The sequence below is a fragment of the Camelus ferus genome, chromosome 3, assembly GCF_009834535.1.
Source record: "Camelus ferus isolate YT-003-E chromosome 3, BCGSAC_Cfer_1.0, whole genome shotgun sequence".
Taxonomy (NCBI): Eukaryota; Metazoa; Chordata; class Mammalia; order Artiodactyla; family Camelidae; genus Camelus; species Camelus ferus.
In genome coordinates this window covers 96,458,738-96,484,351 of record NC_045698.1, presented here as the reverse complement: position 1 = coordinate 96,484,351, position 25,614 = coordinate 96,458,738, and the positions used below count along the sequence as shown (strand labels likewise).

The 25,614-nt window shown below is 37.7% G+C and overlaps 1 protein-coding gene and 1 pseudogene across 7 annotated transcripts; one reads left to right on the top strand and one right to left on the bottom strand.

Annotated features, from left to right (window-relative positions):
• The first annotated feature begins 128 nt into the window (after positions 1 to 128).
• CDC25C (cell division cycle 25C) lies at positions 129 to 25,023 on the top strand. 7 transcript variants are annotated; one of them, XM_032476837.1, is made up of 16 exons: positions 129 to 366; positions 532 to 550; positions 773 to 982; positions 1,720 to 1,814; positions 2,492 to 2,537; positions 3,714 to 3,747; positions 3,863 to 3,952; positions 4,913 to 5,011; positions 7,395 to 7,553; positions 18,674 to 18,826; positions 19,875 to 19,976; positions 20,650 to 20,712; positions 21,982 to 22,080; positions 22,615 to 22,748; positions 23,115 to 23,226; positions 23,427 to 24,383. In XM_032476837.1, the coding sequence occupies exons 3-16, from the start codon at positions 789 to 791 to the stop codon at positions 23,574 to 23,576; spliced, it is 1,530 nt and encodes a 509-aa protein (XP_032332728.1). In that variant the 5' UTR covers positions 129 to 366; positions 532 to 550; positions 773 to 788; the 3' UTR covers positions 23,577 to 24,383. The 7 variants fall into 7 exon arrangements, with proteins under 7 accessions (XP_032332728.1, XP_032332726.1, XP_032332725.1 ...); XM_032476835.1 differs by having other exon boundaries at positions 532 to 589; XM_032476834.1 differs by having other exon boundaries at positions 532 to 982; positions 23,427 to 25,023.
• LOC102523488 lies at positions 24,528 to 25,149 on the bottom strand (annotated as a pseudogene).
• Positions 25,150 to 25,614: the final 465 nt, after the last annotated feature.

Genomic DNA, 25,614 nt, shown 5'->3' with positions numbered 1-25,614 from the left:
CACGCCCCGGGTGACGTACGAGTCAATCGATTGGCCGAGGCGGGGATGGGTCTGGGCAGGCACCCGGAGATTGGCTGACTCAGCTGAGAGGCGAGCGGGATAGGCTATTGAGAGGGCGGAAGGTTTGAATGGTCAAGGCCTGCGGCTGGCTGTTGGTCTTCTTTCTCTGAGGATGTAACTTTGACCGTCTGCTGAGAGAAGCGGCGAAGCCGGACCCCCGCCTATCCAGTCGAGAAGTATAACTGTCGTCTGATTAAATTGCTTCCTTTCCCTAGATTTCCTTTAATTCTGCTGGAGTCTTCGTTTGGATCCGATTCCCACTTACTTCCCTTCCTCCTGAAGGCACGTCTCAGATTCAAACTTGAGGTAAGCCCAAAGCCGCCTCCTCCGCGGAATCAGGGCCTGCGCAAAAGGTTAGAGGGACCTAATGGGCATTATTGTGAGTTAGGAGACCTGAGCCCCTTCCTGTCAGGAATCATGAGCTGTGTGGCCCCTAATAAGTCAAAGTCCTCTTTTTATTCCATCTTTAAGGTCCTGAGGTTGCCTTGGGGTAAGTTCAGTTTCCGACGGAAAGGCCAAGCCGATTCGGGCAAGTATTATTTAACCTTCGAGCCAAGCTGTGATTCACCGTTTGGGAATGCCTCCTTCTCCAATATTGATCCGCTTGGCCGCTGCTGGAAAGGGTGGAGGAGGTTGTGAAAGCTGGACCTTCCGTGGTGTACCTGTGTAGATGACGTTCTCCCTTTCTTAGTTAGGTTTTATGTTTTCTTAGAGAGAACTCGGAGACCATGTCTGCAGAATTCTTTCCGTCTACAAGAGAGGAGAGAAGCACTGGCTCAGGACCTAGTTTTAGGTCTAATCAGAGGAAGGTATTAAACCTGCTCCTGGAGAGAGATACTTCCTTTACCATCTGTTCAGATCTCCCTAGAACTCCAGTGGAGAAACTTTTTGGTGATTCTGCAGACTCAAGCATTTTGTCTGGGTAAATCCACTTTTTCTGCTCACACCTTATCTCCTTCGCTCTTCTAAACAGATTTTGGTTTTTAAAAATGATCCTGGCTCAAAGATCAGAGTTTAAGTCTTAGGTGTGCCTTGACTAACCGTTTTGACCCTTTAGAATCTCAGGCTTCTTTTCTGTAGCATAGAGATATCAATTTCTTCCTATCTTATTAGGATCTTGTGAGAATCAAATGATATGATGTCTGGAAAAAGTCTTTGAAAACTCTGTTGCATTATATGAATTGTCACTTCATTAGTGTTACAATTAGTGTTATTGTTATTGTACTTTAAATTCTGGTCATGCCATTCACTGCTGCCTCAGCTAGCCAACAAAGTTGGAGAATCAAAATGCCTGAGAAGTACTAGAGACTCCCGGGAGAAATCAAATCTGTGTGCTCATGGTGCAAAGGGCAAAAGATGTGGGGTCAAGACCTTCTATGAACAATAAACTTTGGTTCTCAATTTTAAAAAAAAATTATCTTCTCTCAGTATGTTGGTGAGGAGAAAATTAGGTACAGGTAGTTGGAGTAAAGAAAAGGTGGGAGGTTTTTCTCAGCCTAGTCTGAAATATTTCCAAGAAACAATCAGATTTATTTGGACACTGTTCGCATTATATGATAGTCACTGAGGGATGTTTCAAATGAAGAGGATAATGTGATCTTTCCTTTTAAGGATATTACAATCTAATGGGAATCTTGATGTACTATTATGTCTCAACAGAGGAACTCCAAAGCGTTGCCTTGATCTTTCAAATCTTAGCAGCGGGGAGATGTCTGCCACTCAGTTTACTACTTCTACAGACCTTGATAAAACTGGTAGGGAAAAGGAAAACAAAGGCCTCAAGGAAATAACTTTTAGGGGAGAGGACAGGATACGAGGATAGAGACGGAAGGTGATAAAAGTAGATAGAGAACCTTGAAATTGGAATGCTTTGGGTACCTAGAGGATTTTTGAGTAGAATGATTCAGCCGATGGGAGGAGAATTGACCCTAATAGGGGTCACTTTGCAATGAAAAAGTTAGACAGGAAGGAATGTTTTGTTGACTGATTGTGAATTAAATTGGTAGTTAAGATGAGAAGTTTTATACCCTAGTCTACTCTCAGTAGAGGCAAAGAAACCAACACAAAGAAATACTTTGTCAGCTAATTCTTATGTATTTTTATAAGGTGTGTGCCTTATAAAATGTGTTTTACTAGTCAACCATTTTAATATTTGTTCTAATTTGATTTCCTGAATGATAAGCTTTCCTTTCTACTTATGAAAAAAAATCTCTGTAGATTAGCATAGTGCACTTCTCAGTATTTTTTTCTTCAGTGACACATGTAAATTCTTATATTGCCATGAACTTATACCTTATACAATGAAATTGGCACCTATTAAGAGCCTTTGTGTTCAAAAGGTCAGCTTTTGACATTAATATGTCACTGGTAATGAAGAAAATTAGAGGGAAAGACAGAATGCATGGACAAAAATAACTGTATCTGATTGCAGGTCCCTTGGATTCTTCAGTACCTGAGGAAATACAGTTAGCTGGAATGTAAGTTCTTTTTCTAAATGAACCCCATGCTAAAGCCTTTTCAGCACGGGCATGGGGATAGTATATTCTGCAGACTCTGTAGAGAATGTTTCACTTTGGATGTGAGTGGGTGTGAAGGCCTAGATTGTTCCCTTAAAAGTTTTTTAAGTTTCTCAGATCTAAATTGTGTTGTGAAAATGAAGGCTGTTCATTTTAACCATCACACAAGTAGTATTGTCTTTAAAATACAGGAAAATGATATACTGCACTTAGACATAGGCTGTTATCTGCATGTGAGTAGTACTGTATTTTAGTGGTTAAAAGTGTAGAGTGCAGACTGGAATGAGTGTGTCTGGGTAAGAGTGGCTTACTACTTTACCAACTCACTCTGACAAGTTTTTTAGCTTCAAGGGACCTCAGTTTCTTATTTGTAATAAAGAAATAATAATAATAATAATGGAGATAATAATAGTACTTTTCATAACTGGTTCTTGTGAGGATTAAATGAAAATGTGTACCCAATGCATACCAAGCATTTTATGTTTATTATTATTATTATTGAAGGTTCTTTGTTGACAATCTTAAAAATGTTTAGTCAGAGAATATTCAAGGAATGAAGAGTAATTTTAATTCACTTCTTAAACTTATCGCAAGTTTTCCGTTTGACTGTTTTAATTATGTAGAACTTTATCCTTCAATGTTTAGATGAATTAGATGCCACTTTTATGCACTAGGGAAGGCTTTCCATGAGTATTTTTATCAATACATGTGAAGATTTTACTTTGTATTGCTTTTTTTTTTTAATTGCTTAATATGTCCTAACCCATGTAGACTAGGTAAAATCTGGGAAGGGAAAATAGAAATTCATAGAAAGTAAATATTAGCTCCCAATAGCAATGCTGAAAAATTGCTAAATTGTAAATTGTGTCTATATAAGATATAGGACAAACTTGTCACCTTTGACATGAATCTATATATATGGTTATGCAAGTGAAATGAAGTCCTTATATACAGGATTTCACTCAATGTCTTCATACTTACCACAGAGAACACCCTACATTTTGTTATTAAAAGAGACATATCAACTAGGGATAGGGCTCCTAGAATGGAACAAAGGAAAAGTTGGGATGCCTCAAGTCAGTTAAGAATAACCAAACTGTATTTAGGGTTTAACTGATAAGTTTTTTTAATCTACAGGAATTATCATCAACAACTTATAAAATGCAGCTCAGTGAGTAACTCAACTTTCTTAGATTTGGGTTTATTTGTCAGGTGGGAGGCAGAGGATTTCCAACCTACCTGTGGCTTAAGGATTCTGGATGTTCTCAGAAAATAATTTCTTGTAGGCACACCTGCTTTGCAGCACCCCGAATACCTTGAACCGTGGCCACAGGAAGAAAGCTACTGTATGCAGCTCATCTGCAAATAAAGAAAATGTGAGTGTTTAATGGAAAACTAGACTCATTAGCAGTTTTCTTCTTTTGAGTGAAGCAACTCACTCATCTGTATCCATTATGAGACCTAGAGCTGTCTGTGCCTCAGTATGCTAGACAAGCAAATTGCATCACTGTAGGGGGAAAAAAACCTCTTTCTGTTTTTTTCTCTTGAAGGTTTGATCCTAGGACTGAAACTTAGCTCCAAGTCTTCACTGCAGGTCATCATTATTATTCATGTTCAGTTGATTGTAGTGTAAGGAATCTAGGACTTTTTTTTCCAAAAAATAGGTATAACTTACATAACTTGTTCACATATTCTTTGCATGGCTTCAAATACAAGTCTGGATTTCTTCATTCTTTTTTCCCCCTCAGCCTAGCTTCTTAGCCCCTCTTCTGAGGAGGCCATTGTCCTTTTTGTTCTGAGCCTCAGGCCATCCTTCAGTTCCAAGTTGAAACTGTCCTCTCCAGAGCCTCCTAAGATAATTCTCTAACTAATCCCTTCAACTAATCCCCTTTTCTAGCTATCTTTTTCTTTTCCCTGCCTCCCATCCTTTTCCCCAGGTCAGTGTCTATAAAAGATAGCTGCTGCTCTTTGCTCACATTGACTAAGTTATACCCATATTTGTGCCTGTTCTAATCAGCTTTTTCTTGAATTAATACAGTCCTTCTAATCTCCCTTTACAATCACTTTTTAAAAATCTCATCATTCCCTCCCCTCTCAGGTTCCTTTTTCCCTCTCTTCCTTTGGCCTGTGATCATAAAATTAATATCCTCCAAAGCAAATCTATATACCATACATCAAATCCAAACCATAATTTTGCATTTTCAGGATATATAGTCAACCTTGATTACATACACTGTGTTTTGTGACGGTTATTCATGGCTTCATCAGATGAAAAGTTTTTGATAAGGGCTGCTGACACTTCTCTTCCTGCAGCCAATGTAGCTTTTCTTACGCAGGAAAACAGTACTTCAAAGCCCTTGGAGTGGTGGACACCCAGGAACCTGAGGTTTCAAAAGAGACCACGGGGACCTTACGTGTCTCCTCTTTCTCTACTGGTGAGTCACTGGACATCATCCTCAAGAGTCACCTGAGGTGTTGTGGGATAGAGGATGGCAGATCTGGATTTATGCCCCTTTGAATTTTTCTAAGCCGACTTGAGTGAGAAAGGGGTTGGAGAAGTAACCTTTGAGCAGGCAAAGGGAGGAGGAGACATGTCCTCTGATCTCTGTTTGTTTAAATTTAAAGAGAAGAAAAATTTCTTAGGCCTTTAACATTTTTTCTGCTTTATTCTTTAAGTGTGTCCCCTCCTCTGATTTTAAAAGTACTATGTGCCCAATGTGAAGATTGTAAAAAAATATAGTAAACTATAAAAGAGAAAATAGCTACCTCATAGAGAAAAACCGCTATTAACATTTCACTTTTTTTCCTCATTTTTTAAACTATGTGTAAAGTCAAGGCCATATCATATGTATATATATATATAAAACTTTATGTCTTGTTTTTTTAAATTAATATTAAAACTCTTAGTAAACATTATTTTCTAATTTTTCTAATAAATGGACCATAATATGTGTAAATACTTCTCTGTTGTTAGACACTTAATGTATTCATGTTTTACTTTTACAAATAAAGCTATCTTGTAAGTTCTTGAGCACAAATCTTTGCCTATGTTGCAGAGGGTTTTTTCCCTTAGGATTAGCACTATGAATTATAATTACTAGATTAAGAGATATAAATATTTTTAAGATATTTGATACATATTGCCAAATTCCTTTCCAAAAAAAGTTCTAAGAATTTACATTTTCATGAGCAATCCAAGACTCATTTGGATAAGTGATTTATTGTCACCTTTAAAAATTTGCTAATTAGATGAGTAAAATGTTTTATTTTATGTTAAAAGTAATTAGTAATGATTTCATGTGACTCTTAGCCACGTATTTTTCCTCTAGTGAATGATTGTGTCCTTTGTCCATTTAGCTGCTGGAGTTTTAAGTTACCCAGCCACTCATTTACTTTTAATAGACTATGGACTCAGATACTCCAGAGATATGGATTCTAATGTCAACTCTATGGGAAAACCATTTTAACGTATCTCATACTAAGTAGATAAAGTTGATCATGTTTCAGATTTTTGATTTCTTGGAGTAAGAAAGAACTTGCAGCATGGTAAATTACTAGATATTATTTGTGTATGTGTGTATGATTTTTTAAAATATAGTAATATTTACATAACATTTACCATTTTAACCATTTTTAAGTGTACAATGCATTGGCATTAAATACATTCACAGTGTTGTGCAACTATCACCACTAGCCTTTTCAGAATGTTTTCATCATTTAAAACAGAAGCTCTACTCTAAACAATAATTCCTCCTTTCTCCCTCTGGTAATCTCTAGTCTACTTTCTGTCTCTGTGATTTTGAGTACTTTACGTACTTCGTGTAAGTAGAATCATATGGTATTTGTTCTCTTGTGTCTGTGTTGTCTCACTTAGCCTAATGTCTTCAAGGTTCAACCATATTGTAGCATGCATCAAAATTTCATTCCTTTTTATGGCTGAAAAATATTCCATTGTATGTATCTGACACAGTTTGTTTATTCTTTCACCTGCTGATGGACATTTGGGTTGTTTCCACCTTTTGCCTATTGTGAACAATGCTGCTATGAACATTGATATACAAATATCTTTTCAAATCCTTGCTTTCAATTCTTTGAGGTATATACCCAGAAATGGCGTTCCGGGATCATATATGTTAATTCTGTGTTTAATTTTTGGAACAACCACCATACTGTTATCCGTAGCAGCTGAACCATTTGACATTTCCCACAGAAATGCACAAGGGTTCCAATTTCTCTGTATTGCCAACACTTGTAATTTTCTGGGTTTTGTTGTTGTTGTTTGTTTGTTTTAATAGTAGTACCCATTAGGATTAATAGGTATAAAGTGGTATCATTGTGGTTTTGATTTGTATTTCCCTAATAACTAGTTATGTTATATATCTTTTCATGTGAAAATTGGTCATTTGTATATCTTTGGAGAAATGTCTATTCAAGTCCTGTTTGTTTCAGTTATTATTGTTGCTATTGTTGAGTTGTAGGTGTTCTTTATATATTCTAAGTATTAATCCCTTATCAGATATATGATTTGCAAACATTTTCTCCTATACTGTCAGTTACCTTTTCACTTTCTTGATAGTGTTCTTTGATGAACAAAGGTTTTTAATCCAGTTTATCCATTCTTTTGTTGCTGTGCTTTTGTGTCATATTTGAGAAATCATTGCTAAATCCAATGCCATGAAGATTTCCTCCTGTTTTCTTCTAAAAGTTTTATAGTTTTAGCTCTTACATTTAAGTTATTGGTTCATTTTGAGTTAATATTTGTATATAATGTAAGGAAGGGTCCTGGATAGTTTTTAATATTGTCAATTTACTTCATAGGACAAACGAAACTTGGTGGAAAGTGAAATGAAACATCTGGGCAGTCCCATTACTACAGTTTCAAAATTAGATAAAAATCCAGAGCTAGGAGAAGACCAAGCAGAGGAGATTTCAGATGAATTGATGGAGTTTTCTCTGGAAGATCAAGAAGAGGCCAAGGTAAAGTACTCTCTGGTAATATCTTTACATTTTTCAAATTCCTTCATTCTTGAATAAATAATATTGTGTATCTAATATGTTGCAGCCACTGTACTGTGTGGTAGGTCTGCAGAGATCAAGAAGACATGGTCTCTGTATCTAAGGGTTACCAGACTGAGAAGGTGTCATGTTACAATGGGACACTCATTACTGCTGGTGAGAAGGTTTCTGTTAGTAGTTTGAGTAGATTACCACCAGTGTAATCTGGTGTAAGTGATGCCTCCAGAATAATAGTAATATGGAATATACTTAGTATGACTTTTCAGGTATTTTAGAATATATACTTTTGCCTTCTTTTATCTTCCCTGTACCACTGAGAGGAATATCTGAAGCTTTTGGCTTATTGGCAATGTACTGATATGTCAAAGATCATTTCTGAGGCATTTAGATTTTCTGAATCAATGTCACTTCTTTGAAACAAATATGTGTGGGGGTGTATTTTTTAAATTTATTCATTTTACAGGCATATATGATATAGCTGAGTTAGAACCCTTGGTTTCTAGTCCTCACTCTCTTATTTAGTGTTATGACCATGAGCAAGACATTTAACCACCCTAAGGCTCAGTTTCTCAATTGTAAAATGGAGAGCATAATAATGAAAAAAAAAATCCTTCAAGAGGATTTCTGTGAATATGATAAAGTATTAAGAACAGTTTATGATAGTCTATGTACTTTATTATTGTTAATAAAAACTAGTATAAGCTGTAACAACATTCAATAAATATTTATTATGAGGCTGATTATGCCAGGTGCTGTACTAGAACTGAGGACGGAGTCATGATTAATATGGACAAGATTCCTAATTTTCATGGAGCTCCTGTTTATATTTTTTCTAGTCAAGAAGATAGACAATATAAGTAAGTAAGTCAATACTCAAGATAATGAGAGATTGTCAAAAGTATTGTGAATGACAAAATGATATGAAAAAAGGGCCTAGGAGTTTGGGAAGGTACTATTTTTAACTTTAACCCAAGTAACTGGAGAAAGGTGACACTGTAATGAATTTGAAGAGAAGGGTGAATTCAAAGGGAATAAGATGTGTTCTGTTTTGCACTTTTGAATTAGAGGTGATAACAGGAAACTTAAATGGAAATACTGAGGAGTTGGAGCCATCAGGACTGGAAATGTATGTTTCAGGACCACTGCATAGAAGAGAAAATGAAGGCTAATGACTCCAAGTTTAAAAACAGAGAGGAAGAGCTTGTGAAAAAGGAGTGATAGCCTCTGAAGAGACTAATAACGAGGTAGATATAAACAAGAATAACATCATTCAAGGATCAGAAAGGAGAGATCTAGGACACAGAGGTGTCAGTTTTATATATTTACTCATTTTATACATTTCTTTATGATGGTAAAATACAACACACTAAAATTTATCATTTTAATAGTTACGTGTACTATTCAGTGGCATTAAGTACCTTCATATTGTTACAAATGTACTTATTCATCTCTAGAACTTTTTCATCACACCAAGCAGAAACCCTTTGAAGAGTTTTATCATTGTAGCTCTTAAATTTGGGTCTTGTTCCATTTTAAATTTTGTGTGTATCTTGTTAGGTAAGGGTCCAGTTTCATTTATATGCATGTGAATATCTGGTTTTCCCAGATCCATTTTGTTGAAAAGATTGTTTTTTCCTCATTGAATGGTCCTGGCACCATTGTCAAAATTCATTTGACTGTGTATAGGAGGGCTTATTTCTGGATTCCCTATTCAGTTCTGTTGGTCTGTGTGTGTCTTTATGGTACTGTAGTTTCAATTACTGCAGCTTTGTAGTGACCTCATTTTATATATATTTTTATTTCACAAGGTATACTTAAATATATTCTCCTTGAAAGGAAATTAGGGCTAATTAACCTTAGCTATTATGTTTATCTCTTTGAAAGATGACTTTGAAATTATTTGTTGCTGGGGAAAAGTCAAGAGCATGGGAGTCAGTAGAGTATATTGATCTAAAAAGTATAGACTCTACAGCCAGACTGCCTGGGTTCATAGGTTGGCTCTGCCACTTTTACCTGTATGTGTAGGTCATATGCTCTCCTTATGTTTCAATTTAGTAATCTATAAAAAAGATTAAAAAATCTTTTTTAAAAATACAACTTTATTGAAATACAATGCACATTCTATACAATTCACCCACTTAAAGTATACAAATATAATGGTTTTTAATATGTTCAAAAATCTGTACCACAATCAATTTTAGAACTTTTTATCACTCAAAAAGTATCTCACAACCTTTAGCAGTCATCCCCCATTCTCTGCATTTCTTCCAACCCTAGGCAACCAGAATGGACATTTCATATAAATGGAATCATACAATGTGTAATATTTATGACTGGCTTCTTCCACTTAACATAATGTTTTCAAAGTTCATCTATGTTTTAGCATGTGTCAATACCTCTCTCCTTTTAAAAAATTTTTTGATTGAAGTTTATGTGATTTACAGTATTGTGTTAGCTTCAGGTGTACAGCATAGTAATTTCGTTGTTTTTTTTTTTTTTTTTTTTTTTTGCAGAATATATTCCACTGTAGGTTATTACAAGATAGTGGGTATAATGCCTTGTGCTATACAGTAAATACTTATTGCTTACCTGTTTTATGTATAGTGATTTGTATCTGTTAATCCCATACTCCTAATTCCCCGCCCCCCATCATTCTCCCCTTTGGTAACCATGAGTTTGTTTTCTGTCTGTGAGTCTGTTTCTGCTTTATATATACAGTCATTTGTATTATTTTTTAGATTCTGCATATAAGTGATATTACCTAGCACTTGTCTTTCTCTGCCTGACTTGTTTCACTAAGCATAATATTCTCTAGGTCCATCCATGTTGCTGCAAATGGCAATATTTCATTCTTTTTTATGGCTGGGTAATGCTCCATTGCATATATGTACCACATCTTCTTAAACCAACTGTCTGTTGATAGCCACTTGGGTTGCTTCCATGTCTTTGCTATTGTAAATTTTGCTGCTATGAACATTAAGGTGCATGTATCTTTTCATGAAATTGCTTTAGTAACTATTTCATGGGGTTGTTGTGAGGACTAAATGAGTAAATTACACACAAAACATTTAGAACAACACTTGCCAATTAATGGTGCTTAATTATTATAGTGTAGCATAGTGTACATACTTAATTAGTATAAGTATGTGTGGAGTTATGAAGAGTGAGCCAAGTGAGAGTTGAAGTAATCTTATGACTCAGAGGAGATTATTAGGTGAGGGCCTTGAAGAATATGGAGAAGGTTATAAGCAACTTCTGGAAACTGCAGAAGGGAATTATTGAAAGACTAATAAAATGATATTTATAAGGTCCTATAAGATAGACCTGCATGCATAGTGTCTTCCTATAAGAATACTTTTGCCTAGAAGCAAGATTGGAGACTTTGGAACTCCAGAGTTGGTTAAGTGAGGGTTGCAGGTTGTCGATGATAGATGAAAAAGGGGTCAAGGTAACCTAGGTGATAATGAAGGCAACAGAGAAGTAGATGAGGATGAATCAAAGCGTGGATAAGGAGCCACATGTCCCTGGATGAATAGTAAAATAAGAACAGTAATGTGATTGGAAGTTGCTGAGGGGGAACAAAACAGCTGGTTTAGAAAGTTCTGAGAACTAGAGGAGATTTTGGTCAGTTTGAGGACATGTCAAGTTTGCATTCTTGGTGGTAGCGTAATAGAGGATGGTTGCAGATTTTTTTTTTTTTAAATCCCTGTTTGTTGAGAAGCTAATGTGGAATGCAGGAGAAGGTTGATGCAAGTGTTTCAGGGGTTATGAAGGCCTAGCCCTCAGAGGGTTGTCAGTGAACATTGTATGAGTGTTGGGAAAGAAGTAGCATGGGTTTCAGTATTTTAGGTAGTAACAGGGACTAGAGTGGAAAGGAAAAATGAGAGCCAGGTAATAATAATAGCTTCCATTTAGTGAGTAGACTGTACTAAGCACTGTGTGCCAAGCAGTTTACATCCATCATCACATTTAATTCTCATATCAGTCCTGAAAGATGAGTATTATCCCCTGCCTTTTTTTTTTTTCCCTTTATTATTATCCTCTTTTGAGAGGAGAGCATGAGGCCATGAGGTAAGGTCTCTTACCCAAGTTTACAAAATTAGCAAATGGCAGAGCTACAACTTAAATCAAGATCTACCTGACTCCAGAGCCTATGTTTTTGGCAGTATTATGGTGTCTTCTACTGAAAATACCTGGGAGGTAAAAATTGTACTAGGGACATGTAAAAATGATAGTTGCTTTTTGTGTAGGGTTGGTAAAGTTGAATATCCAGAATTTGAATGAACTTAAGTGTTAGGAAGGATGGTTAATCAATTATCTAGAATAATGCTGTTAAGTAAAACTTTCTGAGATGATGGAAATATTTTGTATTTGTCCAGTATAAAACCTTGTGGCTATTGAGCACTTAAAATGTGACTAGTGCAACTGAGGGACTGAATTTTTTTTTTTTTTTTTGAGTTTTAATTCATGCAAATAGTCATGTGTGGCTAGTGTTACTATAATGGGTAGTGCTGATCTAGAACCCTCTATAAAGTATGGTCCCCAGAGAGCAATATCAGTATCAGGTAGGAATTTCTTGCCTTTGCAAATTTATGGGCCCTACCCCAGACTGGAATCAGAAACTGAGGGTGGGGCCCAGCAATCTGTGTTTCAACAGTCCCTCCCGGTGATTTAGCTGCATACTAAAGTTTGAGAGCCACTGTGCTATAAACGTATTAAGTCTTGTTTTGTTTTAATTTCCTTGGTTTGTGGGAAAACCACAGAACCAAGTTACTAACTGAAAGGAGCAGGATGGTTATTGGGAGAATGGACAGCGACCTTCCTGAAGTAAATGTTTCTGAGGACTTGCTGATAATGCAGAGTAGATCTGTGGAAAAACAGCAAGCAGTTAGGGATAGGTAGCATGCGGAAAATGTTACTGGGGCTTCTGGGAAAAAAAGAACAATATAAAATGAACATTTAGTGTTGCTCTTACAAATACACATTAGTCTTCATATTTGTGAAATGTTGTAGTTAATATAGTCAAATCTCAACTGGTATTAACTTAATAAAGTTGAGTTGATTAAATTAATGTTGATTAAAAAGAAAGTCCTTCTGTTTTCAATTGTTGGAAATTTGTCTAAGGTGTTTAATCTGCTTTTATGAAATTATGAGTACAGTACAATGAACATGACTGAATCTTTCTTTGCTGTTTGAAAATCTTTCATAGTCTCAGAAACATCATTCATTCTGAATTGTATCATATAGACATTATAGGATGGTGGATTTGAAGTAGACTGACCCCAGGAAATACTCTGGAAGTTTTGTTTGTTTACAGAGAAGAATAGTATGTAGCTATTAGATATTTACTTTGTTGGTTTGTAATAAATATTAAGTCCCTTTATGGGCTCTTTTTTTTAAATTGTGACTTATAAAGTCATTTTCATTTGACAGCCCATTGTATAAGAATATGCATAGTAGTAGATTTTAGGTTAGAAAAGGTATAGGAATTTTTTCTTATTGGTTTACCTCTTTGATGCTAAATGGAAAAAGATATCTTATACAGCAAGGAGATTGTTGTAATCGTAGTGATTTCTGACTCATTTTTAAAAAAAATTTTTATTGGCACTTAAGTGTCAAGCACTGTGCTAGGCTCTGATGATACAGTGATGAACAAAACAGACTATGTTTATGCCCTCCTGCAGTTTTCATTCTTGGCACAGAGCTATCAAAAAACAAATGCATGTTTATCAAGTTCATAGGTGTTCTAGTTAGAATTCTTGGTTGCAAATAACAGAAACTGATTCTAGTTACCTCAAGCAGAAAAGAGATTTTTCTGGAAGGTATTGAGAAACTCAGAGAATTACCAGGAAGGCTGGAAAATAAGGTAAGGCCCAGCCAAAGTGCTACTACAGGAACATTGTGCTCAGGATGCCACCACCTGCTGGCTGGACACTCAGTGCCATCATTACTGGCCTCCTGCCATGGAACATAACCCGACCTGCTGCTGGACTCTGCTGCTGAGGGATGCTTGCTGCCACCCACCATATTTTCCACTGTGATGCAGCAACCATAAAAAAAGTCTTAGCCAACCCTGTACTTTTGTGTTGCTCTTTAAGTTTCAAAATCCAGGCAGGAATATCAAGTCCGCTATAAAAGAATAGAAAAGGAAATGTCTATCCCCCCTTTTGCTTCCTTATCAGGAGGCAGGGCTGCCTCCCATCGAATCTGAGATTTTACTAAAATAGGATGCTTAGTAGCCAAATTGCAAATGACTGCCATAGAGACAAAATAATTTAACTATTGCAAATTGTCCAAGTGTAATGAAAGAAACAAAATGGGGACTGATATAGAGACTAACAGAAGGGGACCTTCAAATGGAGGTAATTAGGAAAGGCCTTTTTAAGCAAGAGATATTTAGTTGAGAACAGACTGATGAACTATCCCAGTTTGTCTGAAAATGAGGAGGTTCCTAGGACATGGGACTTTTAGTGCTAAAACTGGAAAAGTCCTGGATGAATTGGGGTGAAGCTCTGGTTGTGAAGGAACCATACATGACATGAGTAGAGGCAAGAGCATTCCATAAAGCAGGAATATTGTAGATGCAAAGTTTCCAAGGTTGAAAAGATCTTGGTGTGTTTAAGGAACTGAGAAGCCAGTGTCAGTGAGGGGGAAAGTTGCCTCAAGTGGGAAAGAGGAGGTAGGCAGTTGAAGGATTATACGGGGTCTTCAGGCTATGAGTGTTTAAATTTTATTCTAAATGAGGTGGGAAGCTATTGGAGGGTTTTAAGCAGGGGAATAATATGACCTGATTTGTTTTATGAAGACCACACTTGTTGCTGGACGAGGAATAGATTAGAGAGGACTAATATTTGGAAGGAGGTGAGAAAAAAGGAGTTGGGAGGAGGTGAGATTAGGAAGCTATTGCAGTAGTCCTGGGGAGAATTGGTGATAGCCTGAACTCAGGTGGTGGCTATGAGACAGAGAGAAATAGATGAATTTAAAATGTGTTTTGGATACAAATCAAGTGTTTTGTTTCATAGAGAAAACAAGCAATCAGAAGAAAACTACCTTTTCTCACCAAATATTGCAACCTATCTGCTCTGATATCTATATAATCTGTCATCCCTCTTGATACAGGACCAAACTATGTAAAGTCTTGTCCTGCAACAAGAGGACTACATAAAGTGTCCCTGCTCCAATCTAAAGCCCCATCCCACCCCTTCACACTGCATCTCATTCATTCATTCAGTAATGCTGGGGATATAGTAATACAACAAAATCTCTGCTCTCATGGAGCTTTCATTCTTGTCTGGAGGAAACAAACAATTACATTTATAATTGTTAGATGGTAAAAATACTTTGGTAAAAAAGTAGGGTCAGGAGAATAGGGAGAACCTGGATTGGGGTAGGGTAGAGGGGGAGTTGGTATTTTCAGTTTGTTGCATAGGTTAAAGAAGACCTCTCTGAGAGTGACATTTGAGCAGACATCTGAAGTGACAAGGGAGCCAAACAAAGAGTTACCAGAGGAATGAGTTATTCAAGGCAGAAGGAAATGCAAGTACAATGCCTTTGAGATGGGAGTGTGCTTGGCATGTTCATGGATACACAGATGTTTATTAGGTCTAGTTGGTTTATAGTGTTGCTTAAGTTTGTTTTTTTTTAAATTGAAGTATAGTCAGTTTACAATGTTGTATCAGTTTCTGGTGTACAGTATAATGTTTCAGTCATACATATACATGCATGTATTTGTTTTCATATTCTTTTTCATTATAGGTTACTTCAAGATATTGAATATAGTTCCTTGTGCTGTACAGAAGATGCTTCAGTTTTTGAACTTTCCTATCTTTTATTGTTAATTTTTTCTTTACAGCACTTATCACTACATAAAAGTACAGAGTCTATTTAGTTGTTTGTCTCTTCCACTGTCTTATTCATTGCCATGTCACCTAATAGGTACTCAGAAATTGTCAGGCCAGGTATGTAAATGTGGAAGTCTGGAAGTAAGAGCAGAGATCCTGACTGGAGTCAAGAAATTTGAGAGTCATCATCATAGAGGGAAAATTTAAATTCATGGGTAGAAAAAAATCACCTGTGGCAAGAGTGAGCAGATAAAAATGAGTCAGGTCCTATCCCCGAATCCAACATCTACTAGAGGTTCGTAGGTGAGGAAGCCTGACAAAGACTGAGAAGGAGCGACAGAGAGGTAGAAGCATCATAGTTCTTTTAGTATAGGGGTTGCCTACACTAGGACTAAACTATGAAATTAGGAGGTGCCATTGAAGCCAAAGAACAAGGGAGTAGTCAGGTCAATGGAAGCCACAGTAAGATACATGGCCATAGTAAGATACATGGCTAAAGAAGTGACTATCAGATATGACAATACGAAGATTGTTCATAACCTTGACAAGAGCAATAGAGTGGTACAGACAGAAGCCAGGTCTATGTGTGTTTGAAAAGCATACAGCTCATGAGGAACTAGTGGTGCCTCCTCAGTTTACAGTTTATAAAACCTGTAAGTGGATTCAAGCTGAGCAAGCTTCCTTGTCGTCTTTCTGGCCTTTTCAGTGCTTAAAACTCCCAAATTTGGAAAGTGTTCGGTGATTCCTTAAGCAAAGAAAATTACTAATTGATAGATGTTGAATAGAATCTAAGCCAGCTGGTCCTGGGATTGCCCCACACCAGCTGCTGGGAACTGGGAAACTTCTGACTAGCTAGACAAAGCTAAAGTATCATCATCATTCCTCCATGACCTAGCACTTAACACTCTTTGCAGTAAGTGGCCATTTATTTGTATATAAATAGTGGAAAGCATCTTTCAGAACAGTAGTGGCTCTTTCTGTCTGTTAATGTAGTTTTCTGCTATCATTTATTTCTTATCCTTGGACTATATGAAATGCAAAAAGATGTTTATCACCTTCATTATCACCATCATAATAGCTACCAAGAACCTAAAGCTTGAATGCAACAGAATAGAGATTCGAGAAATAGGCTCATGCATATATGGTCAACTGATAATTGACCAAGGTACAAAAGCAATTAAATGAAGAAAGCATAGTCTTCTTAACAAGTTGTGCTGAAGCAATTGAAAATCCATATGAAAACAAAAATCTCAATCCATACTTCACACCATACATAGAAATTAGCACAAAATAGGTCATGGACCTAAATATAAAACTTAAAACCATAAAACAGCTGAAGAAAAAAACACAGGAGAAAATGTTTGTAACCCTGTGTTAGGCAAAGATTTCTTAGATATAATACTAAAAAATGGGTACATTTCACTTATTAGCTAATTAATCCAAAGTCTTCAAAATGAGGCCTTAGCTTAATAATTACAGTGTGTTTTAGAGAGGCTCTTTTGGTTAAAAGAGACAAAGATTTCATTAAGGCCAGCAAATTTGAAATTCTGATCTGGCTTCCCACTGCCTTCTTCTCAGGGCAAACTTGAAGTTATATGAAGGAAATTCTGTCGTGGAGGCTGGGTAGCCAGCTCCTCAGTCCTTCACCGCATCTCCTCTACCACTGTACCTTTGGGTCATCCATCCATTCATCATTGGCCTCATGGCCTTGACTGTATCTCTTGACTTCTTTCTTTTAATAAAGCTTTGGCTTCTGCTGCTGCCTAATTATTCTGACATTTTCTAAGTTTAACTGTCAGAACCTGATTGGCCCAGATTATGTTTACATTTTCTTGACCATTAAATAGGGGTGTTCAGCCAGCAATGTGGTCCAGTCATCAGTGCCTTGGGGTAGGCTTATGAAGACATAGGGTAATGACTGGCAAGGGTCCACTGGAAAAGATAGGTATGGAATGTTGCTATGCCAGATGTGAACTGTACTTTCTGCTGGTACCATGAGCACTGGAATTTCCTTTAGACAGGACCACGGATGTGGCAAACACTGTAATAGATTTAGTTATTGTAAAGTGAAATATTGGCATCTTCTCCCAGAAACCATTGACCATCAATGTGTGTTCTAATTTGGCTGTCTTATGGTCTAATCCCTTCCTAAATCAATGCATGGCAGTAGTGAGGTAGGCATATGGAGGAAGAGACAGTGGATAAAAATCTTGGACTAGCTGAAAGTTGTCATCAGATTTCATTTAATATATCCCCCTCCCTCTGGGTATATAACACTCATATTCTAGTGTTTTCTTTTCCCTTGCATGATTCTTATTTTGCTATTTTTTTCCTCATTAACCCCCTTTAAGAACACTGAATGATATTTTTTCTCTGCCACTCAAAGAAACTAACAAAAAAAATGGTATACAGTAAGATCTCCATGTCCACAGTTTCTACATCCATGGATTCAACAAACCACAGATTGAAAATATTAAAAAAATAAAATTCCAGGAAGTTCCAAAAAGCAAACTTAAATTTGCCCATGCAGGAAACTATTTATATAGTATTTACATTGTATTATAAATAGTCTAGAGATGATTTAAAATATATAGTAGGATATGCATAGATTATATGCAAATACCACATGGTTTTAAATAAGCAACTTGAGCACCCTGGATTTTGGTATCCGTGGGGGTCCTGAAACCAGTCCCCCACAGATACCAAGGGACAACTATATACTCTTGCTTCTCAGTACTTTTTCACCCAGGCTAACTTTTTTGGCTCATCATCTTCAGTTTTGTTGGGGTTCTTAAATATTGATTGTCAGGGTCTTAGGACCCCGTAGAGAAACAATGGGATTAGGTTTGTTTTTTTTTTTTTACCATATAACTGGGAAGAACTGAGCTTGCATTTGCTTTCTCCTACAAGAACTGGTACATGTAAGATGGTCAGGTTGAGAATCTGGCTGGAGTTAAAACATCTAGGAGAGATGGAACATCGTGCAGTCTGAGAAGAAAAATGTAAATGAGGAAGAGAAGACAGGTTGCTTACCCTGGGGCATTGTTTCTCCAACTTGAGTGTTCCTAGGAATTATCTGGGCATCTTGTTAGAGTGCAAATTTTAATTCAGCAGGTGTAGGGTGAAGCCTAGCATCTGGGATTCTGCGTTTCTAAACAAGCTCCCAGGAGATGTTCATGATGCTGGCCTGCAGACACACTTAAAAGAATAAGAACCTTGTGGTTTCATATTTCCAAACAGGCATCTCTGAACAGAAGCTGCCTGTATCGCTCCTTTTCAGTGCCAGACAGTTTGAACAGTCCAAGACTGAAGCAGGTGGTAAAATTCAAGGACAACACAATGCTAGATAAAGTGAAACTGAAGTATTGTTCTAGCCAGAAAGAGCTCAGGAAGGTAAGAATGTTTTAAAGATTAGAATCTTTAATCTTGCATCTTATTGTCTTCCCTGCTTTTGTGACATGGGGATTGCTTTAGTTATCTTTTGGTCTTCTTCCTCATTACTTTACTTTTATCTCTTCTTTCCATCGTCCTTTTTGTCTTTTCTACATCTGCATCCATATCTAAAGTATCTAATAATAAAAACACATGTTATATTATAATTTTGGAAGATATTTTGTTGTACTCTCTTCGCAACCTTTTTTAAGACCTGAGAGAATACAAGGGAAATTTGATTACTAAGGACATTTATTGCTGCTTTCCATGTATTCTGATAGAAATAACATCATAGAGCACACTGGTTTGGTGGAAGGCAGCTTCTGAAAAACTTATCCCTCATCCCCTATCTATTCTTTAAAAAAAAAAAATCTAAGAGGGAGGGTATAGCTCAGTGGTAGAGTGTATGCCTAGCATGCACGAGGTCCTGGGTTCAATCCCCAGTACCTCAATTAAAAAAAAATCTAGATACATTTGGCTATTTTGTAAAATCAGTATATGATGTAATAGAAAAATGGAAAATGCAAATAAGCAAAAAGAAGCCATTGCAAAATGCCCATAACCCCTAGGCTATAGATAATTACTGTTAATACTTGATGTATATTCTTTCAAACATTTTGTAATGCAGATATATTTTTGCTTTTAGTAAAGTGGCATTACAAAGTACATTTTGCCTAACCTACTTAATGATATCATGTCATTTTCATGTCAATGAACATACTTATTTCTTAATAGTAATCTATAATGTATGGAATATGATTTGTTTAATCAAGACCTTGTTATTGAACATTTAGTTTATTAGTAATTTTTCTCTTTTGTAAACATGCTGGGGTATCCATCCTTATAGCCAAATCTTTGTGCATGTCTTTATTTTCTTAGGAAAACAAATGGAATTATTAGATCAAAGGGCATGCATATTTTTAATGAGTCTCCCTCCACTCCATCCATCCCTGGGTATCTGAATCTTTAACATGAGGATTGGGGGTGGGGGGACTCTTGTTGTCTTTAGGGCTTAGGTCTAAAGAAAATGGCCTCTCTCTGTGACATTAATATGACTCAGATGCTGGAGGAAGATTCTAACCAGGGACCTCTGATTGGTGATTTCTCCAAGGTGAGTTTGGTTACACACATCCTATATTTCATCCTATATTTTGGATGTGAATCTTCTCTTTTCTGCTTGCAGAGGACACTAGGTATAATTATGCATTGTCACTGTGTTCTCATTGATAACCTGAAGATGCTGTAGTGGTAGATCTAGGCCCTAAGCTTTTCAAGTGAGAAAGTAGTCCTTATTCATTCTGGGAAAATCCAGAGCAGTGGAGAAAGTATGAGGCTTTCTACTTTCTTTTTAAATTATGTAAGTAATACTCCATCACTACAGAAAAGATAGAAAATGAAATCTACCCCAAATCTTAGCAATCAGTATTATTGCTTTTTTTTTATTTTCTTGGTGTGCATTCCTCCAGAATTTTTTTTTTGGCTGCCTATTATTTCTTAATAAATCCCTTCTTGTAGGATATTTACTTTTACAATTTTTCCTTATGAGCTATAGCTAGATAGACATATTTGTAGCTAAATCTAAAACTTTGCATATATCCTTAATTAGTTCCTTAGGATCAGTTCATAGAAATGGAATTGCTGCATATGCACATTATAAAGACCATTGATTTCTGAGGGCATCTGGTGTTTTAAAGGTTGTTTGGAAAGAAGGACAGTATATGGGTCATGATCTCAAATTTGGGTATAGAAAACTTGCTGTTATTTCAGCTCTTGGGTATTTCTAGGTATGTGCACTGCCAACCGTGTCAGGGAGACACCAAGATCTGAAGTACATCAACCCAGAAACAGTAAGCAGATTTCTGGAGATGGTAACTGGTTACATAAGCTACCATCTGGTCTATTCTGTCCCTAAAATCTCCACTTCTATTTGTATTTCTTTCACTGAGTTCACCCACATAGGCTTCTTATTCAACTAGAGCTGTATTAAAGGACTGTCTTTTATGTCGCCTTTTTAAAAAATTAAATAATATATAATTATGAAAGAAAGAAGGAAGGAAGGAGAAAGGAAAAAAAGTAAAAATTACCCAATTAGGGTGACCTTACATCTTGGTTTACACATTACAGTTCCATATATGCCTATTAGTGAAGGGTAATTATTAATAGTATTTTCTTTCACTCTTGAAAGTGTCCCAGTTTGTGCAATAATTATTTGGTCACTCTACCCATAATCTCACCACCAGAGATAACCACTAGTAATACTTTCCTTATAGACTTCCAGATTTTATTCTGGCATAAGGTTTCTAAAAATAGGATCATAATTAACATGTAATTTTGCAAATAGTTAGTGAGACATTGTAAACATCTTTCTATACCAGTAAAAAGATATCTATATTACCCTTTTAATGGCTATATAATATTTTGCTATACTGATAATGTATAATTTATTTAATGAAACCCCTTTTATTGAATATTTAAGTTATTTATTATATCTTCATAACCTAAAACAGTGGTGAGGTGAATATTATTATGCCCTCTCTTTATGTACTTCTCTATTTACTTAAGGTGTTAGGAAAGAAATTGCTGAAAGTGTAGTTACATTTATTTTTGTATGTATTGACGACGTTCCCTCCAGAAAGGCTGAACCAAATTACACAATTACAAGCAGCTTAAGTTTCCTTCTGTGGATATCAACCATTTCCTTCCATATCCCTTTCTGAAAGACTTGCTTTCTTCCTTTTCAGTGGAGGGTGGGGACCCATTTCACATTTCTACTTGTAAATCAGGACTTCTGGCTACTACTTGTGTCCTTGCAGAAGTCCTTGGTTATCTTCTGAGAGACTGAATGAGCCATGCCTGCCTCCAAATAAGTAGCCTGAATATGGGTTTCCCTGGTATCCTGGCAATACCAGCTATTTTGGTTCTCCAAAGAGATCATTTCCTATTTTATCCTCTTATGTGGGGTGGGGCTGAACCATTGCCATGTTTCAAATGTAGGGGGACTTTGGAAGCTGGGCACACAGTGGATGGGTGACTAAAGGGAGTCAAATCAGGAAATGTATGTCTGGCTCTTCTGTCTCTCAGAAGAGGCAGGATATTCAACCATAGTTTCTGTGCAGGTGGCTGCCTTACTGTCGGGGAAGTTCCAGGGTCTGATTGAGAAATTTTATGTGATTGATTGCCGCTATCCATATGAGTACCTGGGAGGACACATCCAGGTAAGATTACGCTGAGGGCTTAGCAGGGGAGGGGCTGGAGAGAACGCTTTATTTAGAAGACTCTGGATAAAGGGTCCTGTGAACGCTAGAACCAGGACAGACATATATTTGGAGCACATCACAGCTGTCAGTCCTCATTCCTGTTCTAATTCTGTATACCTTGAGTAGTTTACTTTCCCTCTCCCTCCTAGACCAATCTCCCTCTTTTCTATAGGAGCCAAGAGCTCCTACCTGGAAATAAAAACATTAATCCAAGGACTGAGTAGCACTTTACAAACATTTAATACTTACAGACATTCCTCACAGTGATCCCTACACTTCAGGTGGTTTAGTTCAGGAGCATTTACTGAGCACCTACTACATACCAAGCTCTGTGTCAGACCCTGAGGATAGATACAGGTAGATTTCTGCTCTGAAAGTACTTATAGTCTATCCTTCCTAACCCAAATATCCCGAGATGGTATTCTAGTAATTTCTAAGTGTTGGCACTGTTCACAGACCCTTAAGGAAATACTTATTAAAATTCTTCTACAGGGAGCCATAAACTTGTACAGTCAAGAAGAACTGTATAAGTTCTTTCTGAAGAAGCCCATTGTCCCTTTGGATAACCAGAAAAGAATAATCATCGTGTTCCACTGTGAATTCTCCTCAGAGAGGGGTCCCCGAATGTGAGTGTCTATATGGGGTAGGGTGAGTGGTAGAAATAGAACTTACAACCAGGGAATCTTCCCAAATCAGTTCAGACAGAGACTGAATGAATGAATGCTTTCCACTGTGGTTTGAATGTTACGAAGGTGGAAGAAAGGGGTTTCTACAATTCAAAAGTTTGGAGCAGTGAAGTAAAAAGAATTGGTAATTGGGTACCAATGGAAGAAAGCTTCTTGGACCTTGTTATGCTTGCAAGAATAGCGAGATCTGGAGTTCCTTTTTAGCATTAGCAATAGTCTGTTCTTCCTCCCCCTCCCCAGTGAATGGCTCATGGAATCCTGACCTTGCTTCTTTCCACCACATCCATCTCTGGGTTTTCTCTAAAGGTGCCGCTCTCTGAGAGCAGAGGACAGAGCCCTGAACCGGTACCCTGCACTGTACTACCCAGAGCTGTATATCCTCAAAGGGGGCTACAGAGACTTCTTTCCAGAATATATGGTAAAGGACGGGGCATGTGGGGCAATGGGGGAACCCAGACTTAGGGGAGCCAACTTTAGCATGCACCTCCCAGGGCCTGCAAAGCCCTCTGAGAAGAAACTGTTCCTCCTTTTTTGCCACTACCTCCAGCAGCTCCATTATACTTAACAGGCAGACTTCAGGCATCAAGAGGATCCCTTACTCTGCCCCCTGCCTTTCAGGAGCTGTGCGAACCACAGAGCTACTGCCCTATGCATCACCAGGACCATAAGGCTGAGCTGCTGAGGTGTCGAAGCCAGAGCAAAGCATGGGAAGGGGAGCGGCATCTGCAGGAGCAGATTGCCTTACTGGTGAAGGACGTGAGCCCATGATATCAGATTAGCTGCTGGTGCCCAGGAATTATCAAAAGACACTGTAGAAACCCTGAGCAGAAAGAGACCATCTTCTATGTGGCTAAACCCAAGATGTTAAAAGATGTCTGCAAACCAACACGCTGCCAAACTAGTGAAATCCCAGGCCTGAGAATTGCTAGGTTTCCATAGAGCTACTGGCTGATGGTGAAGCCCTGGAGCTGGCTCTCTGAGGCTGTAGCCTTGGGGTGCATAGAGATTTGTGTTGCTTCAGGAAGCTGTTGCATTCCTCTTCCTAACTATATGCCAGATCCTTCTCTTCCTCGCTTCTGGCTATTCACGAGGGAGTTGCCCATCTTCTTTCTCTATATTTTCCTTCTCTGTTTCCCTCTCTCTCCTTTTTTTTTTTTAAATGGGAAAATAAACATTGCAGAATGAGAAATGTGGTGAGTGCAGTCTGCTCCTAGAAGATCTGTATAAGGAAGTAATCACCAAATTGAACTCCCTTCAGACAAACGCGAAGCCATCTCTATTCATAGCTGAGGCCAAGGGGCTTTTCTCCAGACCGTGGTTCTCAAAGTTTGGGCCCTGGTCCATCAAGCATTATCTGAACTTGTTTGAAATGCAAAATTTCATGGCCCACCCCACACCTACTAAATCGGAATATTTGAGGTTAGGGTTTTAAAAATCTACCTTTCAGGTGATTCTGATTCCTGCCAAGCCTTGAGAACCGCTGCTCAGGAATTAAGGAAAACCTTTTAAACTGCATTAATCAGCAATATTCCAGGCTCTTCTTTCCTAGACCGTTCCATGGTATGAGTTGCTTAAAAATGTGCCCCAGACTCAGCACTCTGGTATCTAGGTTCAGAAAACCAAAATGATCAGCATTCTCTAAGGTAGGTGATGGGTCTGAGTTCAGCTCCAAAGTTCCTTGTCTACAGCCTCAGTGGAGTTTTGTTTTTTGTTTTTTGCTTGTCAGATAACCCTTTGTTAAATCATTTTTCTTTGTAGTTCTTAAATCGCTGGGCATTCCACCACACCACTGTTGATGTCATCTATGATGTCGTGAGGGTGGCAGCCATCAATATTGCAGCCCACAGACTGGGAAGTCCCCAGGATCTCTTTAATGGTTCCAGAGAGTTCTCTAGCTAAAGATCAGTGCTGCATCTGTTGGGTAATGTTGACAATCCCATCAAAAGAGATGTTTCCACTGTGATTAATGTTTTTCTGCTTCTTTCCATCTCTTGGTTCCTTGAAGGCTTTGATGATCAGGGCAGAGGCAGAAGGTACCACCTCAATCTGGGCCTGTCTGTCTGAATGGTCGGTTTCACTGTCATCCCCAGATCCTTCCAATCACCAGTTGCCTTGGCAATGTCATCACCAAACTTTTTTGAAGACAGACCCAGGGGACTGATCTTGGGGGCCAAGGCAGATGTGGCACTGACTTCCCCACCAGTGCACCTCAGGTGTACAACTTTGATCTCATTGGGGTCGAACTTAGGTGGCATGGTGGAGGCAACTGGCGTCAGATGAACCTGGATTCAGGACGACCAAAGAAAGTTGCTCCTTGACCTCCTCTGAGCCAAAAATCAAAAGACCAGCTCAGTGGAGTTTTGATTTTTCTCATTTTCCAAAGCTTTTTCTCTCACAAAGACATCTTTAGAATTTAATATGGTTTGAGGTAGAGATTTGTGCTATATGAAGATAGGAATAAAAGAAAATAAAAGTACCAAGCAAAGATCAGTTAGACTTCAGAGAGAGTTTTAAAATTGCATTCTTCAGTATTATCCCAGGCTTTCCTTCCTTAGAGCTCGTTAGGGTGAATAGGCTTTTATCTGTGTAGTAAGATACAGCCCTACTTGGCCTGGGTGGCAGTGGAGTTGACTAAACATTGTCATTCTCTGGCATTAACTTAGTAGTAGTGACAGCTCTGGACCAGAAAAGGACAAAGGGTTCTGAAGCCTAGAACGAGACAGAATAGAAACAAAAATGACATCTTCCCAGGTTCTACAGCAGGGAGACTTTTTAAAAGTGAGTGGGAGGGAGGGAAGGAGGACAC

Excerpts from the sequence above, each read along its gene's own strand:
- CDC25C (XM_032476834.1), top strand. The coding sequence starts at position 789 with ATGTCTGCAGAATTCTTTCCGTCTACAAGAGAGGAGAGAAGCACTGGC. Across the intron at positions 3,748-3,862 it reads AACTTATAAAATGCAGCTCA|GCACACCTGCTTTGCAGCAC; the intron begins GTGAGTAACTCA and ends AATTTCTTGTAG. Across the intron at positions 3,953-4,912 it reads CATCTGCAAATAAAGAAAAT|GAAAACAGTACTTCAAAGCC; the intron begins GTGAGTGTTTAA and ends TTTCTTACGCAG.